At 47.2% G+C, this 23,518-nt stretch overlaps 1 protein-coding gene across 1 annotated transcript; it reads right to left on the bottom strand.

The window, feature by feature from the left end:
- Positions 1-4,670: 4,670 nt before the first annotated feature.
- On the bottom strand, positions 4,671-23,240 carry LOC115078860 (acetylgalactosaminyl-O-glycosyl-glycoprotein beta-1,3-N-acetylglucosaminyltransferase-like). Its single transcript, XM_029581912.1, has 3 exons — positions 22,991-23,240; positions 13,751-14,394; positions 4,671-9,567 (listed from the first exon to the last, which is right to left on the bottom strand). Exons 2-3 carry the CDS (start codon positions 14,370-14,372, stop codon positions 9,110-9,112), a joined length of 1,080 nt encoding a protein of 359 aa, XP_029437772.1. The 5' UTR covers positions 14,373-14,394; positions 22,991-23,240; the 3' UTR covers positions 4,671-9,109.
- Between the last annotated feature and the right edge of the window lie 278 nt (positions 23,241-23,518).

Below are 23,518 nucleotides of genomic sequence, written 5' to 3' on the forward strand. Positions count from 1 at the left end.
ATCCCTGGCTGCCTCTACTCCTGGGTACCTCGGGAACACTGGATAGTATATGTCCTGTGGCTGAGCCCCAGGACGCCGTGGAGAGTGGCGATGGAGGGTAAAGTTCCGGTTCGTTTTCTGAACTGATTGAGATAAGTCAAGCGGGTTCTGAGGATTGTGGGCCAGATCACTGTCAGTAGCTAGAGTGGGATGAGCCAATGATGTTGAAGCTGGCTTGGGATACACCTTGGCTTTAGAGGCCTGGTGCTTTGAGCAGAGTTTTTTTGGCGTTGATAGAGTTGAAAGATGCATCAAGGGTGTCAACTGTGATGAGGCGCAGGTCTTTGCTCCAAAGTGCATCAATGCGCTAGCTCCCAACACCTTTGGTGCAGCATGCATAGAGAGTCGACACCTCCTGCCTTGGTTGCTTCAATATCAAGTGTGTCGGGTGGTGCGTCAGGTGGCTCGACGCCAAGTGCATTGAGAAGTCCTTGGGTCGATGCCACACTGACGATTTGGTTTTTATAGTGGGCACAGGCGCCGCATGCGTCGAGTCCTCCCTGTCTTTCGAGTTAAGGGGGGGGGGTTGCTTGGCCCTTTCCTCCGACGTACCTCGATGTGGCGTCAAGGCTGCTCGACTCTTGCATTCTCTGCTCCTGGAGTTGCTGGCACTGGAGGACTTACTTTTGCTACTCCTTAATGATGAGGAAGAGCTGCGCCGGAACTGGAATTGGAGGGATTCTGTTTTTGCTGCCCTTGCATGCTGCGCCTGTAGGGACATGCGTCCACAGGATGGGCAAGCTGGCCTGGTCATGCTCTGGGCCCAAGCAAAGGTAGCAGTAGTTGTGCCCATCCGTCAGTGACTTGATTTGACCGCAAAAACAGACCTTAAAGCCACTAGCAACTCTCTTTGCCATCTTTTTTTCTTTTTTTTGTATCCCAATGTCAGGATGGTAGCTCTGAAAAGTGCTGTTTTGGGAAAGGAATTTGGTGACAATGCCCGAAAACATTTTCAAGAGACAAGATATCACAATCTGAGCAGAGTGTGTACAAAAAACAACTGAGGAGTTATGCTGACGACTCCTGTGCATGCCCATTAGAGCTGAAAGTTCTATGGTATTAGCTTGGAGACAGTTCAGTCCAGTACCACCAGGGGGGCGCACTACCACAGATCGTGGCTAATTCAGCCCTGCTTATCGATGGAAAAGACTAAAATGTAAGCATATCTATTAGATATTGGCAGAGAAAAGGCTTATGAAGGTGTTTTCTGCTTGTTGTGCAGGTTTATCAAAGCAATCATGAAAACAGAATTATATTCCAAAACTCCAGCAGAAAAAAAAAATGTTCAAAAAAATGTGACTACTTGGCAAAATGTAACTGTTCAACATATGTGAAAATGAATCATAAAACTAAATCTGGAAAACCTGGCCATCTTCCCCTGCTCTGCAGAAATTCTTGGAAGCCAAGTCTTTGGTCTTTGAATCATAAAAACTACAAATCCTGGAGGAAGTGACGACACTTCCCATGTCGGCAGCTTAAACCCGGAGCTCCCCGACACGCCAGAGTAAAAAGCGCAATTACTCGCATTGAAGCTGACCACGACCGTGATTGAAGCAGCAGCACCTGTGGGAAACCTCACTGCACCGCATGGCGGTGAAACAGAAGGCCGTGGACTTCCGCAAATATTCATACCACAAAGGAGGCGATTCTGCGGACCTGGAGGGAGACAAGATGGCGTCCGATGGCGAAATGGAGGACAGAGGGACCACGAGCAACACACACCTGTCTGAAGGAGCAGACTGGCCAACGCGATTGGAGCTTAGAGAATGGTTTGGTGAACTCAAGACGGGACATAAAAAAATTTACAAAGCTGAGGTAACAGCACTCTGTGCAGAGCTGAGAGAAGAAATCAGTGAACTCGGCCACAGGACAGATGAAGCGGACATAAGGACTGAGGCACAGGAGGCGCACTGGAAACAGCTGAAGGCCACGGCTCAAGACTTCCAGGTTAATCAAACAAGGATGGACGATAAGCTAGAGGATCTGGAAAATCGGAGTAGGCAGTGCAACTTACGTTTCCGAGGGATTCCTGAAACAGAGGCGTATAGTGACTGTGCTGGAGTAATAGGGAATATTTCCTGCTACCTCATGGAGGTAAATGGCGATGAGCCTGCTGATGCGCGACAGGATCCAGGAATAGAGCGCGCCTTGGGTCCCAAAGCTGGGAATCGCCCACGGGACATAGTGGTTTGCTTTCATTCCTTTGCCTACAAGGAGAAAATCGCACTAGCGGCAAGGAAGCAACACAATTGGCAGTGGGATGGAAACGATATGCGGATTTAGCTGCCACCACCCTGAGGAAGCACCAGGACTTCAAAACGATTACTAGCGCCCTGAGCGCAGAACAGATCCGGGATCGGTGGCTGTTCCCCTTTGGACTGGGGTTTACATTAAAAGGGGCCACGCACAGGGTACGCACCGTGGAGCAAGCTGCAGGAAGACTGCGAGCGGCGGGACTTTCTGTATCTCTACCTAACGAGACTCGGGGTACACCCATCGTATGCTGGCGGGCAGCAGTACAATGCTCAAGATACACAGCACGGCGTGGACAGTGTTTCACAACTGAGATTGTGGTTTGGTTTTCACAATTTAAATGTTTCAAAGATATATGATATATATCTTCATATATATATATATATATGATATATATCATATATATATATATGATATATATCATATCTAACTAGATAAATGAAGCTTGACCGACGTGCCCGCAAATGCGCAGTAGAGAGCAGCTCTACTGCGCATGTGCGGGCGAGCACGTCAGTCTTAGGCAGCGTCAAAAAAAACCAAAAAACATGGCGGCAGCGGTGGTAGCAGCGGCAGCGGGCGGCAGCGGTAGCGGCGGCGGTAGCGGGCGGCAGCGGCGGCGGCGGCAGCGGTGGTGGGCGGTGGCGGTAGCGGTAGTGGGCGGTAGCGGTAGCGGGCGGCGGCGGCAGTAGCGGGCGGCAGCGGAGGCGGTAGCGGCGGGCGGCAGTGGCGGCGGTAGCGGGCGGCGGCGGCGGTAGCGGCAGCGGGCAGCGGCAGCGGCCAGTAGCGAGGGAGGGAGGAGAGAGAGAGAGGGAGGGAGGGACGGACTAAGTGGGAGGGACGAAGAGAGAGAGTGGGAGGGAGTGACTGAGTGAGAGGGAGGGACTGAGTGAGGGGGAGGGACTGAGTGAGGGGGAGGGACTGAGTGAGGGGGAGTGAGCGGGACTGAGGGAGAGGGAGGGAGTGAGTGGGACTGAGGGAGAGTGAGTGGGACTGAGTGTGAGTGAGAGGGAGAGAGGGGGAGGGAGTGAGTGAGACTGAGTGGGAGGGAGGGACTGAGTGAGAGGAGAGGGAGCCTGGGGAGGAGTGGGTGAGTGGGTGGGAGGGAGGTAGGGGAGAGAGAATGAGGGAGGTAGGGGAGAGAGAATGAGGGGGAGGTGAGAGACAGAGGGATGTAGCCCGTTTTAACGGGCTTAACGGCTTGTATATATATATATATATGATATATATATATATATATATATATATGATATATATCTTCACTACTAAAGTTCCTTGTAAAAAGTTGTACACACACATTCTATTCCAAAACACAAATAATGTTAATTGCTATTTGCTAAATGTTATTTTTACCTTCAATGTTCCTTGTAATAATGTTTAATGGTTGATTGTTATTGTTCAATGTTCTATGTAAAAAACCCCGGTCTAACCTCCCAGACCAGGGCAACCTTTTCGTTACTTGTAAACCGGATTGATTTGTATTGCATACAGGAATTCCGGTATATAAAAATTATAAATAAATAAATAAATAAATATGAGAAAGTTTATTGAGTAAGTGGGCCGGGGTGAGGGAGCTACTGGTATGCTGACATGGGAAACTCCCCCCACATTAATTGGGAAGTTGAAATATCTTCCCAGGGCAGGAGGGAGGAAGGGCAAGGGGTACTAAACCTGGTGCGAGATTGCATGGTGTAAGGGAGGGGGGATGGGGAGGGTTGGGGAGTGTTCGAAGACCGGGTAGGGTCCAAGGTGTGGTTTTGATGGTACAGTTACAGGGCAGGGCGTATTTACCAGATCATTCCTATGGCTGAGTTCAAATTTATTTCCCTAAATGTGAAAGGCCTAAACTCCCCACGCAAGAGGCCACTTCTCTTTAAAGAACTGGACAGACTTCAAGCGGGTGTGGTATATCTGCAGGAAACCCATCTCAGGAAAAGAGACAAATGCCTAATGCGATCCGATAAATACCCCCAACAGTTCTAGGCGGCAGCGTCAGTGTCGGCAAAATTTGCCGGGGTGGGGATTCTATTCCACAGAGGCTTCCACCATGAGTTGATACGAATGGAGGCAGATACCCAAGGGCACTTTCTCTGGGTGACAGTGAAGGTAGGGGAGGAAACGCTAACCTTACTCAATGTCTATGGTCCCACAACACACAAAGAAGAGTTTTATAAATCCTTGCGCTCCTCCTCCGTAGGTCGGGTGTATGGGAATATGATAGCCGGGGGAGGGGGAGACTTTAATCTTACCTTAAATCCAACTGTAGATACCTCCTCTGGGCATAGCGCAGACACCAAGCAAGCACACGCTGTTTTAAAAAGCTTTATGGCACTAGATATCCCAGATCACGAAACTACACTTTCTTTTCACACCCTCACGACTGCCACTCTAGGATAGACATGTTTATGATCAGCAAGCAGCTTATCAATACAGTAAGCGGCGTAGACAAAGAACCCATACTATGGTCTGACCATGCACCTATCTGGTTTAAACTGAAATCCAAGGAGCATGACGCAGGGCAAAAATTCTGGACACTCAATGCCTCTCTTATTGGAGATAAAGACTTTGTAAAGCAAGTACAGGAGGAAATACGAGAGTATATGAAGCGGAATGATGTGGGAGACACTAAGGCGGGGTACTATGGGAGTGTCTAAGGGCGGTCCTTAGGGCACCTTTATAGCTAGAGGGTCGTATCTCAAAAAGAAAAGGGACAGGGAGAGAAACATACTATTAGCCACCCTTAAACAGCTAGAAAAGCAGCACAAATCTGGGGACAGGATGTCGCATCTCCAAGGTAGACTGCAAACGGTGTGTAATCAAATAATTGCTCTGGATGTGGATGTCATTGCCCACCAGATGGAGCTCGCCCGGCATCGATATTTCGAGGGGGGTAATAAAGCAAGGCACCTTTTGGCTCACACACTGAAGAGCAGGCAAGCCCAGGCCACTATAGTGAAAATCAAAGGACAAGATGGGGAGTTACTTACTGATAATAAAGCAATTAGACAGCGATTCCATCAATTTTACTCCAAGTTATATAGTGCAGATCCGCAAATACAGCTTCAAAGCATAACCACATACCTATAAGAAACTCTTCTACCGGGGCTCACAGCAACCCAGTGAGCATTTCTAGACAAGGATATAACGGAGGGAGAAATAGAAGAAGCTATAAAATCCCTTAAATTAGGCAAGTCACCAGGACTGGATGGATATACCTTGAGATTTTATAAAATATTTGCTCCACAAATCACCCCATTACTTGGGAGGTATTTCAATTCTTTAAAGACGGAGTTAGGGATCTCTCTGACGGCCAACACAGCAGGCATCACCATCCTGGCGAAAAAGGGCAGGGATCCTGCCCTTTGTGGATCCTATCGACCCATATCACTGATTAATATAGACATTAAACTGTTGGCAAAAATATTGGCCAACAGACTCAACTGTTTTATAGCGCAACTAGTTCACCCTGATCAGGCGGGATTCATCCCTGGCTGTATGGCAGCCGATAATGTCCATAAAAGTATCGACACCATATGATTTGTTAAAAAACACAGCATTCCAGCAATCGCCCTTGTCTGTGGACACCGAGAAACATGGTGCATTGGCCCTATTTGTTTCGGACACTGGAATGCATGGGATTCGGGGCTCATTTCCTACAATGGCTAGGCCAGTTGTACAACTCACCGAGGGCGTGCATCAAGGTCAATGGAGGATATTCCCCCACGTTCACTGTCGAGAGGGGCACGCGTCAGGGATGCCCGTTATCCCCACTCTTATTTGCTCTCTTCCTGGAGCTTTTTGCCATCAGGGTACGCCAGTCTGTAGACATTCAGGAAATAAATGGAGGACGCCTGCATATGAAGCTATCATTGTTCGCTGATGACATTCTGATTATGCTCACTAGACTCCTCACGTCCCTTCAGGCTATATCATGGGAGATGGAGGACTTCAGCAGTGCCAGGGTTTCGCATAAATTGGGACAAATCAGAGATACTGAATATTAGCGTCAATCCCCCGGGTAAGGAGAGATTACGGACTGAATTCCAATTCAAATGGGTGAGTAATAAACTGAAGTATATGGGGGTGTATCTCAGCGCCAACCAAGATCTGCTCTCTCTAAACTACGATTCACTTTGGCATAAGATCTCTAAAGATCTCGAGGAATGGAGTCGCTATCAAATTTCCTGGTGGGGGGATATGGCAGCTGTGAAGATGACAGTGCTACCCAAATTCATGTATCTTTTCCAAATCTGCCGATCAGGGTACCCTCTAAACAGATAGCGATATAGCAGAAAAAAATAATGAGTTATATATGGGGAGGTAAGTGCCCGAGGGTGGCTAGACGGGTGCTGTATCAAGCTAGAGCCCAGGAGGACTTAGTGTTCCTGAACTAGAACGATACTATTTGGCAGCTCAACTTAAAAAGATAGTAGATTGGCACAGGCGACAATCACCGAAATTATGGGTACTGTTTAGCCAGAAACTACTGGGGAAAGTACCTATTACCAGCCTCACTTGGCAACCTAAGAAAACATGGATTGTAGACCCTAAATCAGTGTTACCCCCCTCTATAAACCATATTTTAGACCTATGGATGCAGGCCGGGGGGTGCCTTAGGGGAGGCAGGGAATACTATCATAGTACCTATCTATATGCCAATACCCTGTTTACACCAGGGTATGAAAACCCGGCCAGTTCTGGCATGATAAGGGGATCCAGACCTGGGGACACGTGTGGGGACCGGGTAAGATGAAGACCTTTCAGGGTCTGCAATCGGAATTTGAGCTCCTTGACTCGGCACTGTTCCCATATAATCAAGTACATCATTTCTCTGCCAAGGCCATAGTAGGCGGGCATCTCCTGAAAGGGGAGATGGATTTTGAAAAACTATGTTCCAGGGCTGATCGGGCCACCAAGGAAGTATCTTTCGTATATAACATGATGCGCCCAAAGGACCAGCCAAAGGCTACTCACATTACAGCGTGGGAGTTGGACCTCGATCAAGTGATAACCCCTGGGCAGTGGAAATTAATCTATAAATTAATAGGCAACGGTCTCATTGCTGCAACATTAATGGAAAATGCCTTTAAACTGCTATATCGCTGGTACTTGTATCCTAAAAAACTACACCTTATGGCAAAGACTTATAGCCCCCTATGCTGGAGAGATTGTAAGGAGTTGGAATCGTTTTTTGCATATGTGGTGGGGCTGTCCTGTTATCCGTGCTCTGTGGGACGATATCAATGGCTGGCTCCTCGAAAGGGGGATTACACAGGAACATTTAACACCTAAACAGGCCCTATTAGGCCTGCCGATACAGGGACTACCAGCATGCACTAATGTGCTGATAGGATATATTTGCACAGCCACTAGGTGTGAAATAGCAAAAAAGTGGACAGCTAAACTCCCACCAAGTCTTAAAGAAATACAACAAAGGGTAGAATCAATATATTTGACAGATCTCGGCACATAAACACGATACACTTCTCCAGTTCCGGAAAAACTGGCAGGTATATGAAGTCTGGAAATCTCAGGGTCACAATGCAGACATTCGCTCTGGGAGAGTCGACAGGCAATTGAACTAATGGTTAGGATACAGCCCTGTCAAGAGTTAAGCGTACCACAAAACATACTGCTGCCGGAAGGGAGAGATGTCACTTGGACCCACTCTTATGAAAGTCTTACTAGTGGGGTTGGGGGGTGGGAGGGAGGGAGGTGGGGGTAACTCTGCTAAGGGTTACCCTATAAAATATGAGTGTATCTATGGCTGAAGGATCAGATTGGATCACTGTGGGTGGGATTTTGCAAAGTATGATCCTATGTAATTTTAATTTGCTTGCTCACATATGCCATGTAATAATAGATCTCTGTATATTACGGCTATAATCTATACATGTATGTTGCATTATGGAATTGTTGTTACACTCAATAAAAAAGTTCTAAATTGAAAAAATAAAAATAAAAACTGCAAATCCTTCACCAAAAGCAAAGCCAAGACTTTGGAAACGGTGCCTGTGATAAAAGACCAGCCCTTCTTTTCTCATTACACTGTAAGTGGCATGGCAACCATGAGCAAACCCAACATCTTGTGCTAACACAGGTTCCTGAAGCAAACTCAGACTGTCGCTGTTGGGGTTGGGAGGGATATTCCCTGCCTGCAGCTCCAGCAGGAGCCAAGTTTCCACTAAAACAGATGGTATATTTGTAAAAAGATACCATTTCCAAAATCAGAACCTTCTAGGGTAGTGAGTGTTCATTTACAATAACATTCTTTAAAAAATCTTCAGTAACTTACTTTAAAACGTGTAAATATCACGAGATGGGAGCTGCTTTTAGTTGCATATCCACTGAAATGCTGTGCGTTGGCAAGGCAGACCTTTTGAATCTCTGAGCACGTACTAACGTAGCTAGGCCACATTGTTAAGTACAAAAACTAAACGGCAAACTAACCTACAAATACTTCTAACAAGTGGATACTAAGCAATACATTCTCCTTAGAAGATCTCATTCAAAGTTCCTTCCTTAACTTGTATCAGTGGCATCAATACTGGACACAGGTTTTCTTGGTCTAGTGCTGCCGACGTTAACTAGAGAACATGCAGCCTGAGCTCTGATGTCCAGTTTTTACATGCAGTAGCAAGACGCGTAAAACAAATCATTTAACAAGAGGTTTTAACAAGGAAACTGAGCAGAAACAATCTGGAAGACACAGTGCAGTGAGGCAAAAGCAACGTACAGCTCGCAAAGGTCACTTTGTTTTACCCAGTGACTTTCATCGAAAAAAAAAGAGCAGTTTAAAAAATAAAAGCTAAATTGTGTGTCATTCCTCCTCATAAACCTTACAGGTGATGTTTTGCTGTAGGGCCTCCCACACATCTAAAAGCTTCTCTGGTGACAACCTGTGAACCACCAGGGCTTCTTTGTAGAGCCAGAGGTCATCTTTCATGCCAAAGACATAGAACCGATCATCGTGGCGGTATGTGATGTTGGCAGCCAACCCCAGCAAACCAAAGTAGACGTCATCCAATGGAAAGACGGGGATCCAGTTAGAAACCTCATACAGTGGAGTGATGGCGAACTTGGGTATAATCAGTGCACCAGCCGCCGGGAAGAAAGGATATTTATGGTAGGGAAAGAGCGAGACACTGACCCGGCGTTTTCCATAACGCAGTACACTGGATTCTGTCTGGATGTTCCCATGGACAGTGACCCTGGAGATGGGGGTCTCCCGTAGGTACCTGACGATGGCTCTTGGGTTCACAAATGATGCATCATCACCTTAAAAAAACAAACAGAAAACGTATTAAAAAAAAAAACTGAAGAGAATATTTAGCAATTTTCAAATGTCAAAGTGATGTTTAGTAACGAAAGGTAGTACACCTCCCCAAAAGCAGCAGGTTTTGGCACAAAAAAAAAATTATTCCTTACCTGCTAATTTTCGTTCCTGTAGTAGCACGGATCAGTCCAGACAGTGGGTTATGTCCTCCTTCCAGCAGGTGGAGTCAGAGCAAAACTTAAAAACTGGCCTCTTATAAGCTGGAGCACCCTCTCTGTCCCTTCAGTATTATCAAAGCAAGAGAAAAAAAATATTTGGATGGATCAAGGAATCGGTACAAAATACTCAATGTATGAACCGCATCAAAATTTGGAAGAAACATGCCAACAGGCAAAAAACTTGCAACGTGAACCAACTGGTAAGAACAGTAATAACAGCAGAGAGCAGATAGGAAAACAGATACTGGTAAGGAGAGCCGCTATCCCAAACCCATGATTCTGAGGGTGGGAGTCTGGACTGATCCATGGTACTACAGGAACGAAAATTAGCGGGTAAGGAATACTTTTCTTTTCCCTGTACGTACCTGGATCAGTCCAGACAGTGGGATGTACCAAAGCTGGCACACTGCTCCCCAACCAGAGAGACTTGCATTCGTTGTGACAAACACCCACTGTGGGACCTCCAGATCCACTCCCTTCAGCAAGTGGTCGAGGCTGAGCCACCAGCCCAGGCTGCGGCTGGCTATGTCGGGCAGCAGAAGTAGGGCTTGAAAATCCTGAGATACCGGCTTCCAACGGGAGAGTAACGCCCTCTTGTAGGGGGCGCATATGCACAAAAGCCCACAGCACTAAATCTATAGTAGAAGCCATAGTGCCAAGGACTTGGAGGTAATCCCACGCTGTGGGAAGTTGGAGGCTCCGGAAGCGCTGGACCTGCATTACAAGAGACTGAGCCCGATCCTGGCGCAGGAAGACTTTCCCGGCGTTTGTATCGAAGCATGCTCCTAAGAAGTCTAGGGTATGAGAAGAAGTAAGATTGCTTTTGGGGAAATTTACAACCCAGCCGAGGGAACGGAGAAGGTGCAAGACTCGTTCCACCGCTTGAAGACACAGTTCTTTTGACTTCGCCTCAATGAGCCAGTCGTCCAGGTAGGGATGGACTAAGATTCCTTCCCAACGTAGAGCAGCTTCCACCACTACCATGATCTTGGTGAAGGTGCGAGAAGCCGTCACCAACCCGAATGGTAAGGCCTGGAACTGGAAATGCTGGCCGAGAACCTTGAAACGCAGGAAGCATTGATGTGCTTTGAGGATGGAGATGTGGAGATACGCCTCCATCAGGTCCAAAGAGGCCAGGAACTCCCCGTGGTGCACCGCCGCCACGACTGGCCGTAAGGTCTCCATACGAAAGTGAGGCACCTTGAGAGCCTTGTTGACCAGCTTGAGGACCAGGACGGGACGAAAGGAGACTTCTTTCTTGGGAACCACGAAGTAGACAGAATAATGGCCTAATCCTTGTTCCCTCAGTGGCACTGGGAGGATGGCCCCTGTTTGGACCATGGCCTGCTTCTGAAGGCTTCCGCAGGGGGAGAAGAGGAACCTGTCCCTTAGAGGGTCGAGCAAACTCCAAAGCGTAGCTGTGTCGTAGAATGTCTAAGACCCATTGATCTGAGGTGATCTTGACCCACTCCTCGAAGAAGAAAGACAGGCGGCCGCCTATCCTGGGAATGGAAGAGTGGCTCAGCAAGCCTTCATTGGGAAGACTTGGCAGGAGCCCCATGAGGGAGGTTGTCTCAAACTATTCTCCGGCCATGAAAGGGATGAGACCAGGACTGAGAGCGTGAGGAAGGTGGCCTTTGTGCTGGAGGTCTGGTCTGACGAAACAGTCATTGCCCACGGAAGCGAAATCTGGAAGAGCTGAAGGCCCAAAAGATCCGTGGCAGATCTTCTGGTAGTTTATGGACTTTGTTCTCCCTGAGTGACTTGATGAGCTGTTCCAAGTCCTCACCGAAAAGCAATTTTCTTTTAAAAGGAAGTGATCCTAATTGTGCCTTGAAAGATGAATCTGCTGACCAGTTGCGAAGCCAAAGGAGCCGCCTGGCTGAGACCACTGAAACCATGGACCTGGCAAGGACCCGGAGGTCATAAAGAGTGTCCGCCCCATACACCATACCTGCTTCCAGGCGCTTAGCCTGCAGAGCTTCCTCGGGCAGCAAATCCTGGGCACTGAACAGTTGCTGTAGCCAACGAAGCCCTGCTCTCTGCATGAGAGAGATGCAAATGGCAGCCCGAACCCCCAGAGCAGACACCTCAAAAATCCGTTTGAGGTAGACTTCCAACTTACAGTCCTGCAGATCCTTTAGGGCCGTTCCGTCAGTAACCGGAATCGTGGTGCGTTTTGTAACCGCGACACAGACGTGTCCACTTTGCGGTAGAGGGTAGAGCTTATCCATAGCTCTACCCACCTTGAGAGAAGACTCCGGCAAATCCCATTCTCTAGTCAACAGTTGCAGGAGCATCGGATGGAAAGGGAAAGTTCGAGAAGGTGGGCACAGACCGGGTCGCCCTTCCGGGATGATGCAGTAGGAGGAGGGTCCGATGGGGTATCTATGTCCAGCTCGGCTAGGACGTGAGGAATCAGGGGGTCCAACTAGTCCCTTTGAAAGAGACGCAGGACCCTTGGGTCATCCTCTTCCACCTGCACGGGAGAAAAAAAGTCATCCGTGACTGAATCATCCGGAGCGGATACAGGTGGTACTACCCGTATCCTGGGAGATGGCTGCTGTCCCCCTGCTCCAGGGGGGGCCGGGGGCTGACTGGCTCCTAGTGTACCCCCTGGTGGGGAGACCCCCACGTCATCCTGGGATCCAAAGAGCTGACCACAGCCCGGATCTGACTAACGAATTACTTTGGGCGGTAGAGGCCCCACAGCAGAGCCCTGCTGCTGGTGGCTCATGCTGGCCAAATATGCACTGTGTAACAATAAAATGAAATCAGTGGAAAAAGGACCAGGGGGAGGGCCCGACGGGGCAAACGTCGGGCGGGGGTGTGTGCTTCCCACGGGCTGAGCTGAAGGAGGCTGCGGGTCCGGGGAATCACTGGAGAGAGGTCCAGTGGAAAATCGAGGTCAGAGTCAGGGCCTGGCTGCGCGGGAGCTGGCGACAGGGAATCCAAAATGGCTGCCGTTCCCGCACTGGACAGGAACAGGGGCCAACCTCGCTGCGAGACGCGCCTGCGAGCGCGAATGAAGCCGCCCAGCTGCTCGTGAGGAACCCTCCCCGCCGGGGAAACATCTCACGCAAATGCCCTCCCTGGAGAGCTCTCCACAGGCGCAGCAACGAGACGGGCGTGGCATGGCTGTTCGGCAGAGCCGCCGACTGCAGGCTGACTGGAGCAGGAAGCAGGCGTCCACTAGCAGAGCAACGACAAGGCTTAGAAGCCTGAAAAAACCAGAGGAATAACGCTTCTCTGGAAACACTTCCCAGAGGTAACGATCTCTCAGGACAGGGCGCAATGTCATTGGGGGAGGGGGGGGGGGAGAGACTGGACCACCAGCATGCACCCCTGAACTCACTCCAGAAGAAAAAGCTGGACCTGAAAGTAATAAAAAGGAACAGCACTTACCCCCAGAAAGAAAAGAAAAGAACCACTGGCTCCACTTGCAAGTTGGAGCCTAGAGTTGAGAGAATCCCTGAGAATTTGCTGAGAGTAAAATTTGTTATAAAGTTTTTTGGGTTTTTTTTTTTTTAATTAAAGAGATCCATCCAAGAAATACTTCAAGAGAAATAAGAAGGAAAAAAGAAAAGTTCCCCTTTGTAAGCAAGATGGAGGACCGAAGGGACTGCTACCTTTCACCTGCTGGAGTCAGAGAAATTCTGAAGGGACAGAGAGGGCACTCCAGCTTATAAGAGGCCAGCCTTTGAGTTTTGCTCTCACTCCACCTGCTGGAAGGAGGACACTCCACCTGCTGGAAGTTTTGCTCTCACTCCACCTGCTGGAAAGAGTCCACTGTCTGGACTGATCTGGGTATGTACAGGGAACTGGGTTTTTTTGTGGGACACTGGCAAAATAGCGTCCATAAGAACAAGGTTTTGGTTGCCAAAAATACCAGGAACACGTCCTGTGCCTCTCTCTCTTACACACACAGTTTGAACTGCAAAAGTTAAATTTTCTGTGCGTACCACACCTTTGTAGATGAAGTCGACAGTGTTGCAGTACAGAAAAAGCCACTCCAGTAAGCAACGCTCCTTCAGGGGCAGATGGGCAGGACTTTCAGGAAAATCCCACTGCAGGATGTCCTGGAACATTTCAGCTTCATCTGCCACCAGTTCCATGTGCATGAGATTAGTGGTGGAAGCTATCAGGAATAGAGGTTTTACCAAATAGCCCATAATCGCGTCCTGCTGGGCCCACGTCTTCCGCAAGGCAGCTCTGTAGTGGAAGTTCTCTGGTCTGGACCTGATGGCTAAAATGAGGAGGAGCCAATTATTTGGCCTGCAGTAGTGCTCACGGTAGATAGTCACACCACAGGAATAGCTCTGCAGGTACGGGAAATCGGCTTCATACTGCGTAAGATTCAAAGCATAGTTATGCCGGCCATCATAGAGATAGGACAACGCCCCCATGAAACGGAAGCTGGTCTTACGGTAGATTACATAGGAGTACCCCTGTGGGTGAGGGGGGCACCAATTGGGTCTGACTTCTGTCACGGGCTTAAGGAACCACTTCTTCAGAAAAGGTGAGCAGCAAGCAAGGGCCATGAGGGCATAGATGCCCAGAATTATCATGCTCTTCTGTCTTTGTTTCATGCTGACATGTCTTCTTCTTCTTCTGAGAAAGAAAACACACACATATAGGTTTTCAGTAATTTGGTCTGCACCTACATTACAGACCTCACCTGTCCTTCCCTATCGCTATTTTTATCCTGCCCCATTAAACAAAGACAGGACCAGAAAATAGCAACACAACCAGAGTTCCTGCCCATAACCAGAACATACAACAGTAACCAGAACATACAACAGCGGGTAGTGTTTATTAGATCTTAATTACAGACCCCGATGATAAAACTGCAGTAAATCAAGGAAGAAATGACAGAGGCATCAAAAGGAAGAACAGCTGATAACTCCATGCTAGGTCACTACTGGCTCCCAGGAAAGAGCCGCCCTTAATGCCATGCTGGGAGACTGGCTCAGTAGAATGAGTGCCTCACACAACATAATGCCAATCATTGGTTTACTTTTGGGCTCTGTATCCATTGGCTAAAGTTCAAATTCGGAGCCCCCAAGCAAACATTGTGGAGAGTAGCCACCCCCCCCCCCCCCCCCAAAAGGCTCCTCAGTGAGGTGGGAAGGAGAATGCCCTCCAAAGATTCAGCTCTTTCCCCTAATGTTTGGAGCTGGCCCACAACCATTTGCACCTTAAAGGACAGAAGCAGCTCGTCTGATCCTTAGAGGTGCTGGGCCTTATGGAACGGGGTAAGCACAGCGACATTAAAGACAGTGGCACGTGCAATCCAAGCAGAAGCAGAATTTAACGCCTCTGCTCCTTACCTCCCCCACATGGCCCCCTTGGAAATTCCTATCCCACCCACAGCCCCTTACCAAACCCTCTAAAGCTGCCTTTCAGGGGTCCTTTCTTTTCCCTTTTGCCCCCTCCCCCCCCCCCAAATAGACCGTTCCCAGGTAGTCTCCAACCTAACCCCCATATCTCCTTCCCACCTCTTCCTTCCATGGCCTCTTCCTCATCCCTTTCCTTCTACCCTGCCCCCCTTTTTCCAGGTGCTCGTCATCCCACCCTCCCCCCCCTCCAACCCCATGGCCTCCTTCTAGGTCCTTTCCTTTCTACCTTCGTCCTCTCATGGCATCTTCCCAGGTCTGTCCCCGCAAATCTCCAGGCCCAGCAGCAGTGGTAATGTTCAGGCTGCAGCGGCAGCAAGAAAAGAGAAGATCACTGTGGGTCCTGTGAGTCGGCCCTGCCCCTTGCAGGTGTCATTCAAGATCGTTAGTCCTGTCTACGGTCCGTGGCTGATCAGATGTTGTAATGGGGGACTAAGGCTGTCAGGCCTCTCTGTGGATAGTCTGAGCTCTTTAAAAGGATTCAGCCTAAAGATCTGCTGGAAACCACTTGTTATAATCCCCGCTGCTAAGTACACGACTGACAACAGAAAGTCCAATCTATAGGAAAACCTTCACACACGAAACTCTTCTGTAAAAGGTAATCATATTCCTCACGCCACACAGGCATGTATTCCTCAGCGAAACACTGATAAATAAAAAATTCAGACTCACGGGCATTTCACAAGTAACCACAGCATTGGCTGAGTTCCTACCTTAATGAGCTAAAGAGCTGGTTCAGAGAACTAGAGCATCTTAAAATGCTCTGCAGTCCCAGCAGTGTTAAGGAAATCCACTTGTTAAGTCCCCAGTATGGAAAAAAAAAATTATTAAACAGTCTTTTCAAGCTGGCACTAAAAATGAGCTCCTGAAAGGAGGTGGTTCTGCATCAACCTCCAAGAGGCATAAACAAGCCCAAACTAGAAGCATGACGAGCTGCTGAAATTCTCCACATTAGTTAAGGAGTTGGCCAGGTGAGATATTTATTTTTATTTTATTTAGCGTACACAGCTCAGTTCCACCCAGACTTTATCCTACTGTTAGATTTCAGATCAATTTCTCCTCCAGAAAATATCAGTCCATGAGCCTTTTAGATCCTCCCCTCACTCCCAGATTTATTTGTAACTTGAAGCATGACCTAGCTTCTTGGCTAATCACTATAATAAGTGCCACACTAACTCAAAGGCTCCCATCCCCGCTCACTTAAAGGGGTGCTTATCAAACCTTACCAGGCTATGATGCAAGAATAACTGACCAAATCTCAGTGTACCTGGAAGATGCAATAGGGCAAACTGACAAACTGAAGAGTAGCAAATCACATGGACCAGATGGTATATATATCCCAGAGTGCTGAAAGAATTGAAAAATAAAATTGTGGACCTGCTATTAGTAATTTGTAAACTATCATTAAAATAGTCTATAGTACCTGAAGACGGGAAGGTTGCCAATGTAATGCCAATTCTCAAAAAGGGCTCAAAAGAGTGATTTGGGAAACTACCAACAGATGGAGGCAGATGACAATGATTTCTCTGTGACATCACAGCCACTACTTATGGGTGGCACCAAGCAGCAGGAATCTAGCATCTTTCTGACAAAGCTTTGGATCAGACTCCCAAATGAAACTGAACAACCATCAAACCAGAAAACCTGAGAAGCGGCTTGCCTGTAGCCTGCAACCAGAAACAAAGGGAAGCCAACAGAAAAAGGAAGACACAAAGAATAAACAAACACAAACCGAAGAACAATGTCCAAATTAGGACAACCTGCAAGTTTCACAAATGAGACAGCCTCGCTTCTCAGGCAGCTCCTGGACTCGTGTAACAGGACTAATGGAAAGGAAAACAGGTAAGAAAATGTAGCCTTCCATCTTGTCCTGCTACACCAGTCCAGCCCTTAACATGTGGGAAACACAGAGCCCTACCTCCCCAGGTGGGTGAAAGTAAGAGCTGCCCGAAAACCCCCAGCCCCATAAGCCGTATAAGAACATAAGAACATGCCATATTGGGTCAGACCAAGGGTCCATCAAGCCCCGCATCCTGTTTCCAACAGAGGCCAATCCAGGCCATAAGAACCTGGCAAGTACCCAAAAACTAAGTCTATTCCATGTTACCGTTGCTAGTAATAGCAGTAGCTATTCTCTAAGTTAGCTTAATTAATAGAAGGTAATGGACTTCTCCTCCAAGAAGTTATCCAATCCTTTTTTAAACACAGCTATACTAACTGCACTAACCACATCCTCTGGCAACAAATTCCAGAGTTTATTTGTGCATTGAGTAAAAAAGAACTTTCTCCGATTAATTTTAAATGTGCCCCATGCTAACTTCATGGAGTGCCCCCTAGTCTTTCTATTATCTGAAAGAGTAAATAACTGATTCACATCTACCCGTTCTAGACCTCTCATGATTTTAAACATCTCTATCATATCCCCCTCAGCCGTCTCTTCTCCAAGCTGAAAAGTCCTAACCTCTTTAGTCTTTCCTCGTAGGGAAATTGTTCCATTCCCCTTATCATTTTGGTAGCCCTTCTCTGTACCTTCTCCATCGCAATTATATCTTTTTTGAGATGCGGCGACCAGAATTGTACACAGTATTCAAGGTGTGGTCTCACCATGGAGCGATAGAGGCATTATGATATTTTCCATTTTATTCACCATTCCCTTCCTAATAATTCCCAACATTCTGTTTGCTTTTTTGACTGCCGCAGCACACTGAACCGACGATTTCAATGTGTTATCCACTATGACGCCTAGATCTCTTTCTTGGGTTGTAGCTCCTAATATGGAACCTAACATTGTGTAACTATAGCATGGGTTATTTTTCCCTATATGCATCACCTTGCACTTATCTACATTAAATTTCATCTGCCATTTCAATGCCCAATTTTCCAGTCTCACAAGGTCTTCCTGCAATTTATCACAATCTGCTTGTGATTTAACTACGCTGAACAATTTTGTGTCATCTGCAAATTTCATGACCTCACTCGTCGTATTTCTTTCCAGATCATTTATAAATATATTGAAAAGTAAGGGTCCCAATACAGATCCCTGAGGCACTCCACTGTCCACTCCCTTCCACTGAGAAAATTGTCCATATAATCCTACTCTCTGTTTCCTGTCTTTTAGCCAGTTTGCAATCCACGAAAGGATATCGCCACCTATCCCATGACTTTTTACTTTTCCTAGAAGCCTCTCATGAGGAACTTTGTCAAACGCCTTCTGAAAATCCAAGTACACTAAATCTACCGGTTCATCTTTATCCACATGTTTATTAACTCCTTCAAAAAAGTGAAGCAGATTTGTGAAGCAAGACTTGCCCTGGGTAAAGCCATGCTGACATTGTTCCATTAAACAATGTCTTTCTATGTGTTCTGTGATTTTGATGCTTAGAACACTTTCCACTATTTTTCCTGGCACTGAAGTCAGGCTAACCGGTCTGTAGTTTCCCGGATCGCCCCTGGAGCCCTTTTTAAATATTGGGGTTACATTGGCTATTCTCCAGTCTTCAGGTACAATGGATGACTTTAATGATAGGTTACAAATTTTTACTAATAGGTCTGAAACTTCATTTTTTAGTTCCTTCAGAACTCAGGGCTGCAAACCATCCAGTCCAGGTGATTTACTACTCTTCAGTTTGTCAATCAGGCCTACCACATCTTCTAGGTTCACCGTGGTTTGGTTCATTGCATCTGAATCATTACCCATGAAAACCTTCTCCAGTACGGGTACCTCTCCAAAATCCTCTTCAGTAAACACCGAAGCAAAGAAATAATGTAATCTTTCCGTGATGGCCTTATCTTCTGTAAGTGCCCCTTTAACCCCTTGATCATCTAATGGTCCAAATGACTCCCTCACAGGCTTTCTGCTTCGGATATATTTTAATAAGTTTTTACTGTGAGTTTTTGCCTCTATGGCCAACTTCTTTTCAAATTCTCTCCTAGCCTGTCAATGTCTTACATTTACCTTGCCACCACTTATGCATTATCCTATTTTCTTCTGTTGGATCCTTCTTTCAATTTTTGAATGAAGATCTTTTGGCTAAAATAGCTTTTAACCACTTTTTGCCTTCTTTCCACCTTTCTTAATGTGTGGCATACATCTGGACTGTGCTTCTAGGATGGTATTTTTTAACAATGCCCATGCCCTCTTGCACACTTTTTACCTTTGTAGCTGCTCCTTTCAGTTTTTTCTAACAATATCTTCCTTAGCCAAATGGTAATGTCTCACGAAGGCATACAACGAGGACCAAGTAGCTGCTTTGCAAATGTCTGCCGGTGAGAGAGCCTACACCTCAGCCCAAGATTCCGACAGCGCCCTGGTAAGAGTGCGTTCGAACCAACTCAGGGGGCTTCCTGCCTTTCAGCACTGCTGCCGAGACAATTGCTTCCTTTATCAACGCAGCCAGAGCAGCTTTGGAAGCTGCCTTCCCCTTGCGCAGCCCTCCAAAGAGGACAAACAGCCTGTCAGACTTGCAAAACGCGTTACCTCCAAGTATCTAAGCAGCAGCCTTCAAACAACCAAACACCTGAGTAAATGATACTTTGTCCCACATGCCTTCCTTTATGGGGGAGACCTGTATGGTGCGGCTGGTGCTACCATAAGCTTGCTGGGCAGACTGGATGGACCATTTGCTTTTTTCTACCGACATTTCTATGTTTTTAAATTTGCAACTATCCAAATTTAGAAAAGTGGGATTAGGTTAGGTTATAACCTCCTAACCTGCAGGTCGATAAGGTAAAATTTGAGGGAGAGTGGGCGAGCGGCTACTCTCCTGTGCGCACGATTCACTAAAAAAAAAAAAAAAGATTCAAATTAGGGCCCGCGGTAAAAAAAGGCGCTAGGGACACTAGTGCGTCCCTAGCGCCTCTTTTTTGACAGGAGCGTCAGCTATCAGCGAGTTTGACAGCCGACGGTCAATTTTGCTGGCGTCGGTTCTCAAACCTGCTGACAGCCATGGGTTCGGAAACCGGATGCCGGCAAAATTGAGTGTTCGGTTTTCAAGCCACGAGCCACAGGCCGATTTCAAATTTTTTAAAAATTATTATTAACTTTTGTGACCTCCGACTTAATATCGCCATGATATTAAGTCGGAGGGTGTACAGAAAATCAGTTTTTACTGCTTTTCTGTGCACTTTCCCGGTGCCGGCAGAAATTAACGCCTAGCTTTGGGTAGGCGCTAATTTCTGAAAGTAAAATGTGTGGCTTGGCTGCACATTTTACTTACTGAATCGCGCAGGAATAAATTTGCATGTTGCGGGCGCTATTAGTTTCGGGGGGATTGGACGTGCATTTTCGATGAGCTATTACCCTTACTGAATAAGGGGTAAAGCTAGCACGTCCAAACGCGGGTTAACGGTGCGCTCCGGCGTACTGTATCGGCCTGCTAGTCCCACTGTTGCAGTAACAGTCTTTAGACAGGGCCCACACGCTGTTGCACGCTCCCGAAGCCAGTATGCATGCATCCTGAATCCTGCTAGTAGATGTTATTCTGTATTGGCTGAAACTCCAGGTTTCCTACCCCCTACTCCGGCTGTGAATGCTGCCTCAGCAGCATCCCCTGATCTGGCCAGCCTGGAAAATGGACGACCTGACGCAGGAATCCAACCCAGGTCCTCTGCATGGCAGCGCACTGACTCCCACTGAGTCATTCCACAGTTAATTTTTTTTTTTTTTTTTTATAAACAGTAAGACATAAAAGCATACCAAAAGTTATAACAATACATTTCACTGCAAATGTCCATATTTTCTCCCCTGTACTGTTGTACATGTTTCCATGGTTTGGAGGTAGAGCATCTACTCTTGCTACAGCCTTTGTTTCAGGAGGTCTCCAAAACATTAATGACAACAAAGCAGAGACATCCAGATTCTCAAGAAAGAGAGCGAGAGAAAGCACAAGTTAGGCTGGTACAAATCCCTACACAGAACATGTTAGCAAAATATCTCACCTTGGTTACACACAAAGAACTGACAAATACATGCAGAAAAATTGGAATAGAAATCCCAAGAAGCCAATACTCCAAGAGGAGGAAAAAATGCATTTCCTCTGCACTATGCCAAATATTCTCTCTTCTAAGGCTGACAGGGAAAATAAGAGACTCCCCACAAAAGAATGAGCAGGAAAAATGTCCTATAAATCTCAAGCCCCAGTTTGCTGTGATTCTACTCTTGTGGTAATTTCCACAGAATTTGCCTCCTGTAGTAGAATTGTAGTAAACCGTCACTACCGTTTACACCCTGCCACCCTGTTAATAGTTAAAATTTCCCTTTTCCTATGCTCTCCTTTAGAGTTATTTATTTAACCATCTCTCGAGTTATTTATTTAACCATTCTTCTCAAGTTGATTTAGTTATCTGTCTCGTTACTATACTTTAAATTATTGTAAAGCTTGTTGCTATGTTACGTTACATTGTGAACCGAGGTGATGTTTCTAACGTGCCCCGGTATATAAAAAATCTTTAAATAAATAAATACAGCTAAAGCCCTCTGCCATCCATTTTTCTCATCTGGACCTCACATCCTTCCTCCTCCCCAACCACAGTGCTTTTTTTTCCACTTCCCTTATTCTCCCATCCACCAAGGTCTGCCGTTCCTCTCTCTCTCTCTCCCACCCCAGGCCTCCTCCTAAGGTTCACACTTCTATTTTCTCCCCCACATTGCTTTGGTCCTAATACTTCAGTCATCTCCAACATCCCAAGGTCTCCCTCCTCTTTTCCTCTCGCTTGCCCACAAGACCTGCTGGTTTTCCAGTCTCCTCCCTGCCACCAAATACAGCCCTCCCCCTTTTCCCCCCACTGCTTGAGCTGTCAATCTCACTTCTTTTTAAAATCTTGAAAACTTGTGGTGAAGGTGGCTTAGCAGCTGCTTCAGCAACTGGTAGAAAGAGTTACATTTGTAAGGCGGGTCAGAGGGCTGATGTTAGTGGATGAAGGCACATTTCTTTAAACAGGCTTTTCCTTCTACCTGATTATTTTGTATTTTTAATATCTAATGTACTTTTGATATGTAATTTAACCTTATCTTTACTATAATTTTTATTAATATACCATTTTACTTTTTGTATTATTTTGTTATTGCTTTAATCCACCTAGCACATTTTTTGTTATTAAATCTCTATATGTATTTCAATTCAATATATCAATGCTTGTAAATGTGAAAATTAATAAAATATAAATAAAAATAAATAAATAACCAAAGTAGAATGGAGTGTGACATCGGGGAATGATGGTAAGTTGCACCAGCAAGGTAGATTTATGCAAGATAAAACGTGAAGTTCAAATTCCAGGCCCACCCCATAACTTTTTTTTTTTTCAAGAGAGGCCCTCCTAGGGGCGGATTTAACATTATGGCAACCAGAGGCAACGGATTGGGGCTAGGGGGTTTCACCCTCGGAAACAATCAGAGAGCAGCACGAGTTTTTTAAGGTTTTTTTTTTTAAGTTTTGGGGCGCCCTTATGGCTTTGGCGCCCTAGGCACGTGCCTACGTTACCCATTCCTCAAATCCCCTCCCTTCCACGGTTGCTTGCACACGGGAGCTGGAGCCAACGTGTGGCTCCTCTGAAGTGGTGGCGACACGTGTAGCCAGGACATGGGCCCCCTCTGCCAGCGTTTAGCAACAGCCCACCCTCCGCCCCCATGGCCCCTTCCTACCCCTTTTACCTCGCCCATGATTCCCCCTTTGCTCGCTCTTTTATCTCTTACTCCCCCACCACCGCCATGGCACCTTCTCGACTCTTTTACTTCCTACGCCTCCCCCCAACCAACCAACCATGGCTCCTTCCAAGCTCTTCTCCCTCTATAGCCCCCTTCCTCCCGCCATCACCTCTCTTAAAATGTAGTCGGGCCCGGGCCGATCTTCAGGCTGCGCGCGCCTCCACCGCCCAGGAACCAACAGCGACGCGCAGGGGGGCGCGTGGGAAGGAGAAGGAGAGGGGCGCGCGCGTACGCGCACAAGGTCCTGCAGCGGTCCCGCCCCCTTCCGGCGCGGAAACCCGTGCGAGTGGCGCGGCCTGTGTGAGCTCTCCACAGGTCCCGCGCGCCTTCTCGGTTATTTCCCATTTGCTGCAGCAAGTGGAGAGGAGAGAAGGGCGGTTTCTTGGGGGGAGGGCTCTGGAGTTGAGACTTGCGAATACACACAGGCTAAGGGGGTCATTTATCAAAATGCGGTAAGGCGTTTTCGCATGCGTTAAGGGCTTATCGCATGCGAAAAAGCCCCGTTTTCGCATGCGATAGGCCTTTAACGCATGCGAAAACGTGTTTACCGCATATGGTGCGATGCAAATGCAAAAACTGGGAGGAGTAGGGGCGGAGAGGGGATGCAAATTCAAAACCTGAGCGGAGAGTGGGCTGG

Source organism: Rhinatrema bivittatum, chromosome 16, assembly GCF_901001135.1.
Source record: "Rhinatrema bivittatum chromosome 16, aRhiBiv1.1, whole genome shotgun sequence".
NCBI classification, from domain to species: Eukaryota; Metazoa; Chordata; class Amphibia; order Gymnophiona; family Rhinatrematidae; genus Rhinatrema; species Rhinatrema bivittatum.

What these genes read in the sequence shown, in the direction of transcription:
- LOC115078860 (XM_029581912.1), bottom strand. Translation starts at nt 14,372, where the DNA reads ATGAAACAAAGACAGAAGAGCATGATAATTCTGGGCATCTATGCCCTC. An exon ending in TGTCGACTTCATCTACAAAG is followed by an intron (nt 9,568 to 13,750) that starts GTGTGGTACGCA and finishes TGTTTTTTTAAG; the next exon opens with GTGATGATGCATCATTTGTG.